The sequence below is a fragment of the Oncorhynchus nerka genome, unplaced genomic scaffold, assembly GCF_034236695.1.
Source record: "Oncorhynchus nerka isolate Pitt River unplaced genomic scaffold, Oner_Uvic_2.0 unplaced_scaffold_1020, whole genome shotgun sequence".
In the NCBI taxonomy this organism is placed as follows: domain Eukaryota; kingdom Metazoa; phylum Chordata; class Actinopteri; order Salmoniformes; family Salmonidae; genus Oncorhynchus; species Oncorhynchus nerka.
The window spans coordinates 202,147-213,938 of NW_027040281.1; the positions used below are offsets into that span (position 1 = coordinate 202,147).

Here is an 11,792-nt window from a genome sequence, read left to right on the forward strand (position 1 = left end):
ACAGAGTGAAACCCCATCCATCACAGCTCCTACAGAGTGAAACCCCATCCATCACAGCTCCTACAGAGTGAAACCCCATCCATCACAGCTCCTACAGAGTGAAACCCCATCCATCACAGCTCCTACAGAGTGAAACCCCATCCATCACAGCTCCTACAGAGTGAAACCCCATCCATCACAGCTCCTACAGAGTGAAACCCCAATCCATCACAGCTCCTACAGAGTGAAACCCCATCCATCACAGCTCCTACAGAGTGTGAAACCCCATCCATCACAGCTCCTACAGAGTGAAACCCCATCCATCACAGCTCCTAGAGAGTGAAACCCCATCCATCACAGCTCCTACAGAGTGAAACCCCATCCATCACAGCTCCTAGAGAGTGAAACCCCATCCATCACAGCTCCTACAGAGTGTGAAACCCCATCCATCACAGCTCCTAGAGAGTGAAACCCCATCCATCACAGCTCCTACAGAGTGAAACCCCATCCATCACAGCTCCTAGAGAGAGTGAAACCCCATCCATCACAGCTCCTACAGAGTGAAACCCCATCCATCACAGCTCCTACAGAGTGAAACCCCATCCATCACAGCTCCTACAGAGTGAAACCCCATCCATCACAGCTCCTACAGAGTGAAACCCCATCCATCACAGCTCCTACAGAGGTGAAACCCCATCCATCACAGCTCCTACAGAGGTGAAACCCCATCCATCACAGCTCCTACAGAGTGAAACCCCATCCATCACAGCTCCTACAGAGTGAAACCCCATCCATCACAGCTCCTACAGAGTGAAACCCCATCCATCACAGCTCCTACAGAGTGAAACCCCATCCATCACAGCTCCTACAGAGTGAAACCCCATCCATCACAGCTCCTACAGAGTGAAACCCCATCCATCACAGCTCCTACAGAGTGAAACCCCATCCATCACAGCTCCTACAGAGTGAAACCCCATCCATCACAGCTCCTACAGAGGTGAAACCCCATCCATCACAGCTCCTACAGAGTGTGAAACCCCATCCATCACAGCTCCTAGAGAGTGTGAAACCCCATCCATCACAGCTCCTACAGAGTGAAACCCCATCCATCACAGCTCCTAGCAGAGTGAAACCCCATCCATCACAGCTCCTACAGAGTGAAACCCCATCCATCACAGCTCCTACAGAGTGAAACCCCATCCATCACAGCTCCTACAGAGTGAAACCCCATCCATCACAGCTCCTACAGAGAGTGAAACCCCATCCATCACAGCTCCTACAGAGTGAAACCCCATCCATCACAGCTCCTACAGAGTGAAACCCCATCCATCACAGCTCCTAGAGAGTGAAACCCCATCCATCACAGCTCCTACAGAGTGAAACCCCATCCATCACAGCTCCTACAGAGTGTGAAACCCCATCCATCACAGCTCCTAGAGAGTGTGAAACCCCATCCATCACAGCTCCTACAGAGTGTGAAACCCCATCCATCACAGCTCCTAGAGAGTGAAACCCCATCCATCACAGCTCCTACAGAGTGAAACCCCATCCATCACAGCTCCTACAGAGTGAAACCCCATCCATCACAGCTCCTACAGAGTGTGAAACCCCATCCATCACAGCTCCTAGAGAGTGTGAAGCCCCATCCATCACAGCTCCTACAGCAGACAGTGTGAAACCCCATCCATCACAGCTCCTAGAGAGTGAAACCCCATCCATCACAGCTCCTACAGAGAGTGAAACCCCATCCATCACAGCTCCTACAGAGAGTGAAACCCCATCCATCACAGCTCCTACAGAGTGTGAAACCCCATCCATCACAGCTCCTACAGAGTGAAACCCCATCCATCACAGCTCCTAGAGTGTGAAACCCCATCCATCACAGATCCTACAGAGAGTGAAACCCCATCCATCACAGCTCCTACAGAGTGTGAAACCCCATCCATCACAGATCCTACAGAGAGTGAAACCCCATCAATCACAGCTCCTAGAGTTTATGAAACCCCATCCATCACAGCTCCTAGAGAGAGTGAAACCCCATCCATCACAGCTCCTAGAGAGTGAATCCCCATCCATCACAGCTCCTAGAGAGAGTGAAACCCCATCCATCACAGCTCCTAGAGAGAGTTAAACCCCATCCATCACAGCTCCTAGAGAGAGTGAAACCCCATCCATCACAGCTCCTACAGAGTGTGAAGCCCCATCCATCACAGCTCCTACAGAGTGAAACCCCATCCATCACAGCTCCTACAGAGTGAAGCCCCATCCATCACAGCTCCTACAGCAGACAGTGTGTTATTAGCATTAACAGTGTAGTTCTAGTTGAGAAACAGCAGAAGGTTCATCCTAATTCTCCAGTTGAACCTGTAAACTCCTGAGAGAGGGGTGGAACATCAACACGGTCTGTTCCCCATGTTGAGAAACAGCAGCAGAGGGTTCATCCTAATTCTCCAGTTGAACCTGTAAACTCCTGAGAGAGGGGTGGAACATCAACACGGTCTGTTCCCCATGTTGAGAAACAGCAGCAGAGGGTTCATCCTAATTCTCCAGTTGAACCTGTAAACTCCTGAGAGAGGGGTGGAACATCAACACGGTCTGTTCCCCATGTTGAGAAACAGCAGCAGAGGGTTCATCCTAATTCTCCAGTTGAACCTGTAAACTCCTGAGAGAGGGGTGGAACATCAACACGGTCTGTTCCCCATGTAGTGGCTGAGGCCCAAATGGGACCCTATTCCCTTCATAGTGGACCACTCCAACACCCACAGAGCCCCTGGTCAAAGCAGTGCACTATAAAGGGACTAGAGTAGCGTTTGGGAAGCAGCCAGACGGGGTTTCCATGGAGACCTGACGGGGTTTGTTGGTTTGAGGGTAGTAATGTGTGTTTTGTTGTTTCTCCAGACAAAGAGCTGTACGCCTGGCTGAAGTGTGTCAAGGGACAGCAGCACGGTCACAAGTACTTGATGCCAACACAGATTATCCCAGGAACTGGTAGGAACCAATGATTTCTGTTCCTCTCTCTCCGTCTGGGCCTCAGCCTGGGCTGGAATAGCTTTCATTATTCAGTTAGGAAAGTACAACACAAAACAGGACTCCATTACAACAGAGTTAAACTACAAGACAGGACAGGACTCCATTACAACACAGAGTTAAAGTACAACACAGGACTCCATTACAACAGAGTTAAAGTACAAGACAGGACTCCATTACAACACAGAGTTAAACTACAAGACAAGACAGAACTCCATTACAACACAGAGTTAAAGTACAACACAAGACTCCATTACAACACAGAGTTAAAGTACAAGACAGGACTCCATTACAACACGGTGTTAAAGTACAAGACAGGACAGAACTCCATTACAACACAGAGTTAAAGTACAACACAAGACTCCATTACAACAGAGTTAAAGTACAAGACAGGACTCCATTACAACACAGAGTTAAAGTACAAGACAGGACTCCATTACAACACAGAGTTAAACTACAAGACAGGACAGAACTCCATTACAACACAGAGTTAAAGTACAACACAAGACTCCATTACAACAGAGTTAAAGTACAAGACAGGACTCCATTACAACACGGTGTTAAAGTACAAGACAGGACTCCATTACAACACAGAGTTAAACTACAGGACAGGACTCCATTACAACACAGGACAGGACTCCATTACAACACAGAGTTAAAGTACAACTCAAGACAGGACTCCATTACAACACAGAGTTAAAGTACAAGACAGAACTCCATTACAACACAGAGTTAAACTACAAGACAGGACAGGACTCCATTACAACACAGAGTTAAAGTACAACACAGGACTCCATTACAACACAGAGTTAAAGTACAAGACAGAACTCCATTACAACACAGAGTTAAACTACAACACAGGACTCCATTACAACAGAGTTAAACTACAAGACAGGACTCCATTACAACACAGAGTTAAAGTACAACTCAAGACAGGACTCCATTACAACACGGTGTTAAAGTACAACACAGGACTCCATTACAACACAGAGTTAAACTACAAGACAGGACTACATTACAACACAGAGTTAAAGTACAACTCAAGACAGGACTCCATTACAACACAGAGTTAAAGTACAACACAGGACTCCATTACAACACAGAGTTAAAGTACAACACAAGACTGGACTCCATTACATTGTTCTCCTCTGACAGTAACACCGTGTAGGTCTAACATGCTGACAGAAGTGTGTACTAATGACCAGTGGTCTGTTGTGCAGTTCTGACAGAGGTGGTGAGCGCCATGCATCTTTTCATGGAGAAGTACAGCATCAGGTCTCCCTGTGTCTGTACTGGGAAACACAACCCTCTACTCAGCAAGCTGCCTGCTACCAACGGAGTCTCTCAGGTATGGAGATACACTGCCTCTGCTCTGTTTCTTCTGCTTCCCAAGTGGCACCCTATTCCCTACATAGTGCACTACTTTAGACCAGAGCTCTATGGAACCCTATTCCCTACATAGTGCACTACTTTAGACCAGAGCTCTATGGAACCCTATTCCCTATATAGTGCACTACTTTAGACCAGGAGACCAGGGCCCTATGGAACCCTATTCCCTATATAGTGCACTACTTTAGACCATGAGACCAGGGCCCTATGGAACCCTATTCCCTATATAGTGCACTACTTTAGACCAGAGCCCTATGGCACCCTATTCCCAACGTAGTGCACTACTTTAGACCAGGAGACCAGGGCCCTATAGAACCCTATTCCCAATATAGTGCACTACTTTTGACCAGAGCCCTATGGAACCCTATTCCCTATATAGTATGCTTTTACACCTGCATTGTTTGCTGTTTGGGGTTTTAGGCTGGGTTTCACAGCCTGGCACTTTGAGATATCCAGCTGATGTCTGAGGGCTGTATAAATAGAAAATTTGATTTGATTTGATTTAGTGCACTACTAGACCTCTGTGGCTCAGTAATGTAGACTAGTTAGAGCTCTGTTAGCTCAGCAATGAGCCAGTTAAAGGCTCTGTCTGTTAGCTCAGTAATGTAGACTAGTTGAACCTCTGTTAAATGTCAATCAATAACCAAGACTGGTTAGACCTCTGTTAGCCCAGAAATGTAGACTGGTGGGAGCTCTGTCTGTTAGCTTCAGTGTCTTAGATGGTTTGGAGGCTCTGTCCTGTTAAACAATCATCTCAGACTAGTTGAACCTCTGTTAGCTCAGTAATGTAGACTAGTTAGGCTCTGTCTGTTAGCTCAATAATGTAGACTGATTGAGCTCTGTCTGTTAGCTCAGTAATATAGACTAGTTAGAGCTCTGTCTGTTAGCTCAGTAATATAGACTAGTTAGAGCTCTGTCTGTTAGCTCAGTAATATAGACTAGTTAGAGCTCTGTCTGTTAGCTCAGTAATATAGACTAGTTAGAGCTCTGTCTGTTGCTCAGAAATATAGACTAGTTAGACCTCTGTTAGCTCAGTAATGTAGACTAGTTAGACCTCTGTTTGTTTAGCTCAGTAGCCATAATAGACTAGAGAGCTCTGTCTGTTAGCTCAGTAATGTGACTAGTTAGACCTCTGTTAGCTCAGTAATATGGGCTAGTTAGAGCTCTGTCTGTTAGCTCAGTAATATAGACTAGTTAAGAGCTCTGTCTGTTGGCTCAGTAATATAGACAGTTAGAGCTCTGTCTGTTAGCTCAGTAATATAGACTAGTTTGGGAGCTCTGTCTGTTAGCTCAGTAATATAGACTAGTTAGAGCTCTGTCTGTTAGCTCAGTAATAGACTAGTTAGAGTTCTGTCTGTTAGCTCAGTAATATAGACTAGTTAGACCTCTGTTAGCTCAGTAATGTAGACTAGTTAGAGCTCTGTCATTAGCTCAGTAATGTAGACTAGTTGAATTCTGTCTGTTGGCTCAGTAATGTAGACTAGTTGGGCCTCTGTCTGTTGGGGCTCTAGCTGGTCATTACTGAGCTAACAGGCAAACTCTAACTAGTCTACATTAGGCGAAACAACTAGTCTATATTACTGAGAGCTATCTATTGCTCAGTAATGTAGACTAGTTAGAGCTCTGTCTGTTAGCTCAGTAATATAGACTAGTTAGAGCCTGTCTGTTGGCTCAATGTGTAGACTAGTTAGAGCTCGGTGTAGTCTGTTGAACAGTGTGTCTGTGATGTGTTGTTGTTGACCTGTGTAGTCTGTGATGTGTTGTTGTTGACCTGTGTAGTCTGTGTGACCTGTTGTTGTTGACCTGTGTAGTCTGTGACGTGTTGTTGTTGACCTGTGTAGTCTGTGACGTGTTGTTGTTGACCTGTGTAGTCTGTGACGTGTTGTTGTTGACCTGTGTAGTCTGTGACGTGTTGTTGTTGACCTGTGTAGTCTGTGACGTGTTGTTGTTGACCTGTGTAGTCTGCGACGTGTTGTTGTTGACCTGTGTAGTCTGCGACGTGTTGTTGTTGACCTGTGTAGTCTGCGACGTGTTGTTGTTGACCTGTGTAGTCTGTGACGTGTTGTTGTTGACCTGCGTAGTCTGTGACGTGTTGTTGTTGACCTGTGTAGTCTGTGACGTGTTGTTGTTGACCTGTGTTGTTGTTGTTGACCTGTGTAGTCTGTGACGTGTTGTTGTTGACCTGTGTAGTCTGTGACGTGTTGTTGTTGACCTGTGTAGTCTGTGACGTGTTGTTGTTGACCTGTCTCTCCTGGTCAGGTTCTCCAGAACGTGTTAAACCACTGCAACAAGATCTCTCTATGTAACGTGAAGACCGAGCAGCTGAACCCCATCCAGGGTAAAGCTGAGACTAACGGAGGCTCCAGCCCTGCCTCGGACCCCTCCTCTGACTCCAAACTGACTCCTCCGGAGTCCCAGAGCCCTCTCCACTTCCTGGCTGACCTGACGGAACAGAAGTCACGGGAAGACAAGAAAGGTACATCACGGTAGCGCACTCTGTCTGCTGGTCAATCTGACTGTTAGCCCGGCCCGCTGAGAACTTTCCTCTCAGCGTGTGTCTAGTTTGTGTTCTTGTCAGGCTGCCAGCAGCGTTCCAACCCTCCTGTTTAGGGTTCAGTATGACTGTAGTTATACAGCAGCGTTCCAACCCTCCTGTTTAGGGCTCAGTATGACTGTAGTTATACAGCAGCGTTCCAACCCTCCTGTTTAGGGTTCAGTATGACTGTAGTTATACAGCAGCGTTCCAACCCTCCTGTTTAGGGCTCAGTAGGACTGTAGTTATACAGCAGCGTTCCAACCCTCCTGTTTAGGGCTCAGTATGACTGTAGTTATACAGCAGCGTTCCAACCCTCCTGTTTAGGGTTCAGTATGACTGTAGTTATACAGCAGCGTTCCAACCCTCCTGTTTAGGGCTCAGTAGGACTGTAGTTATACAGCAGCGTTCCAACCCTCCTGTTTAGGGTTCAGTATGACTGTAGTTATACAGCAGCGTTCCAACCCTCCTGTTTAGGGCTCAGTATGACTGTAGTTATACAGCAGCGTTCCAACCCTCCTGTTTAGGGCTCAGTATGACTGTAGTTATACAATGCTTAGTTGTTACTGGTGTGATGATGATAAATACCAGATATCTCCAGAGGTTAGTTGTTACTGGTGTGATGATGTATTGTGACTGATATGTCTTGTCTCTGGTGTAGAGAACAAGGAGTCTCCTCTGGGTAAGGTGGGCAAGGAGGAGAAGGTCAGTAGCCTGGAGTCTCTCCACTGTAAAGCCTCTAGCCTGGTGTCTAACATCACAGAACAGGGCTCTACTCTAAGAGACCTCCTGACGACCACCGCTGGTAAACTACGTCTGGGCTCGACTGATGCTGGCATGGCCTTCGCTCCTGTATACTCCCCCGCAGCACAGGTACGTGGCCCGGGACAGAGAGACACACACACCCAGTCCACCATTATCTTGCTGTATGGAGGGAATAACACGGGTATTATTTCAACATACTGATTCACATGTTCTGATGCTGTATCTCTCCTGTCCAGATGGGGAAGGGCGGCCGTAGCATGCCCAACATCCTGGATGACATCATCGCGTCCGTGGTGGAGAACAAAATCCCTGCCAGCCGAGGAGCCAAGCTGAGTCTGAAGCTGGAGGCCACCACCACAGAGGACAGGGAGGTGAAGACAGAGAGGATCGAGAGGAAGAAGCAGCCTGGGACTGGGACAGGTCCTAAGCCTGGGACTGGGACAGGTCCTAACCCTGGGACTGGGACAGGTCCTAACCCCGGGACTGGGACAGGTCCTAACCCCGGGACGGGAACAGGTCCTAACCCCGGGACGTGAGAACAGGTCCTAACCCGGGACGGAACAGGTCCTAAGCCTGGGGCTGGGACAGGTCCTAAGCCTGGGGCGGACAGGTCCTAACCCTGGGACTGGGACAGGTCCCTAACCCTGGGACTGGGACAGGTCCTAACCCTGGGACTGGAGTTCCTAACCCTGGGACGGGGACAGAAGAGCTTCCTGAACCCAAGCCTCAGCTAGAGAAAGGCCCTGCAGCTCCATGCTGACATTCCCACTGCTGGTTGTATGATGTGCAGACTGCTCTGGCTGAAAGACCATCGACACCCTGGCAACTGGAAGCTGTTCAGAGAGTGTTGGAGACAGGGACAGGTCAGTCAGTCTCTAGGTCCTCCCTTCAGATGTTTCTCACTAGCTTCATCTCCAGTGCTTTTAGTTGGTGGAGAAGTAGAGATACAGTCGTGGTGAATATTTGGGTCCTACTGGACCACTGTGTGCAATATTGTTGTTGCTTTGTCTCTGACCGGGCTGTAGAGAGGGTGGTGGAGACCACCGGGCTGTAGAGAGGGTGGTGAGACCACGGGCTGTAGAGAGGGTGGGAGACCACCGGGCTGTAGAGAGGGTGGTGGAGACCACCGGGCTGTAGAGAGGTGGTGGAGACCACCGGGCTGTAGAGAGGGTGGTGGAGACCACCGGGCTGTAGAAGAGTGGTGGTAGAACCACCGGGCTGTAGAAGGTGGTGGTGGAGACCACACTGGCTGTAGAAAGTGGTGGTGAGACCACCGGGCTGTAGAGAGGGTGGTGGAGACTACCGGGCTGTAGAGGGTGGTGGAGACTACCGGGCTGTAGAGAGAAAGTGGTGGTGGAGACCACCGGGCTGTAGAAATACCGGGCTGTAGAGTGGTGGAGACCACCGGGCTGTAGAGAGAGCGGTGGAGACCACCGGGCTGTAGAGAAAGGTGGTGGAGACCCACCGGCTGTAGAAGAGAGCGGCGGTGGGGGACCACCCGGGCTGTAGAAGAGAGCGGTGGTGGAGACTACCGGGCTGTAGAGACTACCGGGCTGTAGAGAGAGCGGTGGTGGAGACCACCGGGCTGTAGAGACTACCGGGCTGTAGAAAGAGAGCGGTGGAGACCACCGGGCCTTATAGAGAGAGCGGCGGTGGGACCACCGAGCTGTAGAGAGAGAGCGGTGAGACCACCCAGGCTGTGGAGACGAGAAGTGGAGACCACCGGGCTGTAGAAGAGAGTGGCAGTGGAGACCACGGGCTGTAGAGACCACCGGGCTGTAGAGCCGGAGGTGGAGACCACCGGGCTGTAGAGAGAGCGGCGGTGGAGACCACCGGGCTGTAGAGACTACCGGGCTGTAGAGCAAGCGGTGGTGGAGACCACCGGGCTGTAGAAGAGGCGGTGGTGGAGACTACCGGGCTGTAGAAAGTGGCGGTGGGAGACCACCAGGCTGTAGAGAAGCGCTGGTGGAGACACCGGGCTATAGAAAGCGGCCCGGTGGAGACCACCGGGCTGTAGAGAGAGAGCGGCGGTGGAGACCACCGGGCTGTAGAAGAGCGGCGGTGGAGACCACCGGGCTGTAGAGAGAGATGTGAGACCACGGGCTGTAGACTACCCGGCTGTAGAGAAAGCGGTGGAGACCACCGGGCCTTATAGAAGTGGAGACCACCGGGCTTAGAAGAAGAGACCACCGGGCCTTATAGGAAGCGGCGGAGACCACCGGGCTGTAGAGAGAGCGGTGGAACCACCGGGCTGTAGAAGAACGCAGAGGTGGAGACCACCGGGCTGTAAAGAGAAGACGCGGTGGAGACCACCGGGCTGTAGAAGAAGGCGGCGGTGGAGACCACCGGGCTGTAGAAGAGCGCGGCGGTGGAGACACCGAGCTGTAGAGAGAGAGCGGCGGTGGAGACCACCGGGCTGTAGAAAGCCTTAGTGGAGACCACCGGGCTGTAGAGAAAACGGCGGTGGAGACCACCGGGCTGTAGAAGAGAGGCGGTAGGTGGAACCACCGGGCTGTAGAGAGAAAGCCGCGGTGGAGACCACCGTGCTGTAGAAAGCGGCGGTGGAACCACAGAGCTGTAGAGAGCGGCGGGTGGAGACCACAGAGCTGTAGAAAAGCGGCGGTGGAGACCACCAGGCTGTAGAAGAAGCGGTGGAGACCACCGGGCTGTGAAGAGAGGCGGTGGAGACCACCGGGATGTAGAAAGCGGTGAGTGGGAGAACCACCAGGCTGTAGAAAGCGGTGGAACCACCAGGCTGTAGAGAAAGCCCGGTGGAAACCACCGGGCTGTAGAGAAGCGGTGGGAGACCACGGGCTGTAGAAGCGCGATAGAACCACCGGGCTGTAGAGAAAAAGGCGGTGGAGAACCACCGGGCTGTAGAGAAGCGGTGGTGGAACCACGGGCTGTAGCAGAAGCGCTTGGCAGTGGAGACCACCGGGCTGTAGAGAAGCCGGCGGTGGAGCACCCCGGCTGTAGAGAGAAGTGGCGGTGGAACACAGGCTATAGAAAGAGCGGTGGAGACCACCGGAGCTGTATAGAAGAAAGCGGTGGTGGAGCCACGGGCTGTAGAAGAAAGCGGCGGTGGAGACCACCGGGATGTAGAGAAGAGAAGAGCGGCGGTGGAGCCACCGGAGCATAGAGGCGGTGGTGGAACACGGAGCTGTAGAAGAAGCGGTGATGGGAGACCACCGGGCTGTAGAAAGCGGTGGGGCCACCGGGCTGTAGAAGAGAAGGCGGCGGTGGAGACCACCGGGCTGTACCAGAGCGGCGGCGGTGGGGGCCACCGGGCTGTAGAAGGCGGTGGGAACCACCGGGCTGTAGAAGGCGGTGGAACCACCGGGCTGTAGAGAGAGCGGCGGTGGAGACCACCGGGCTGTAGAGAGCGAGCGGTGGAGGCCACCGGGCTGTAGAGAGAGAGAGCGAAGGTCCTGTCCTAGTTTCACTGCCCAGATAGTATCACTGCCCTGGATAGTATCACTGCCTGGATAGTATCACTGCCCTGGATAGTATCACTGCTCTGGATAGTATCACTGCTCTGGATAGTATCACTGCTAGTATCACTGCTCTGGATAGTATCACTGCTAGTGTCACTACTCTGGATAGTATCACTACTCTGGATAGTATCACTGCCCTGGATAGTATCACTGCCCTGGATAGTATCACTGCTAGTATCACTGCTCTGGATAGTATCACTGCCCTGGATAGTATCACTGCTCTGGATAGTATCACTACTAGTATCACTGCTCTGGATAGTATCACTACTCTGGATAGTATCACTGCTCTGGATAGTATCACTACTCTGGATAGTATCACTGCTCTGGATAGTATCACTGCTCTGGATAGTATCACTGCCCTGGATAGTATCACTACTCTGGATAGTATCACTACTCTGGATAGTATCACTACTCTGGATAGTATCACTACTCTGGATAGTATCACTGCTCTGATAGTGTCACTGCCCTGGATAGTATCACTGCCCTGGATAGTATCACTACTAGTATCACTACTCTGGATAGTATCACTACTCTGGATAGTATCACTACTCTGGATAGTATCACTGCTCTGATAGTGTCACTGCCCTGGATAGTATCACTGCCCT

At 50.7% G+C, this 11,792-nt stretch overlaps 1 protein-coding gene across 1 annotated transcript in view; it reads left to right on the forward strand.

Annotated features, from left to right (window-relative positions):
• LOC135570218 (probable JmjC domain-containing histone demethylation protein 2C) overlaps nucleotides 1–8,229 on the forward strand; it is a 35,004-nt gene extending 26,775 nt beyond the window's left edge. Inside the window, exons 3-7 of the mRNA XM_065016332.1 lie at nucleotides 2,878–2,967; nucleotides 4,227–4,354; nucleotides 6,655–6,871; nucleotides 7,590–7,801; nucleotides 7,930–8,229. Coding sequence (XP_064872404.1) covers nucleotides 2,878–2,967; nucleotides 4,227–4,354; nucleotides 6,655–6,871; nucleotides 7,590–7,801; nucleotides 7,930–8,229 — 947 coding nt within the window. The remainder of the gene's footprint in view (nucleotides 1–2,877; nucleotides 2,968–4,226; nucleotides 4,355–6,654; nucleotides 6,872–7,589; nucleotides 7,802–7,929) is intronic.
• The last annotated feature ends 3,563 nt before the right edge of the window (nucleotides 8,230–11,792 follow it).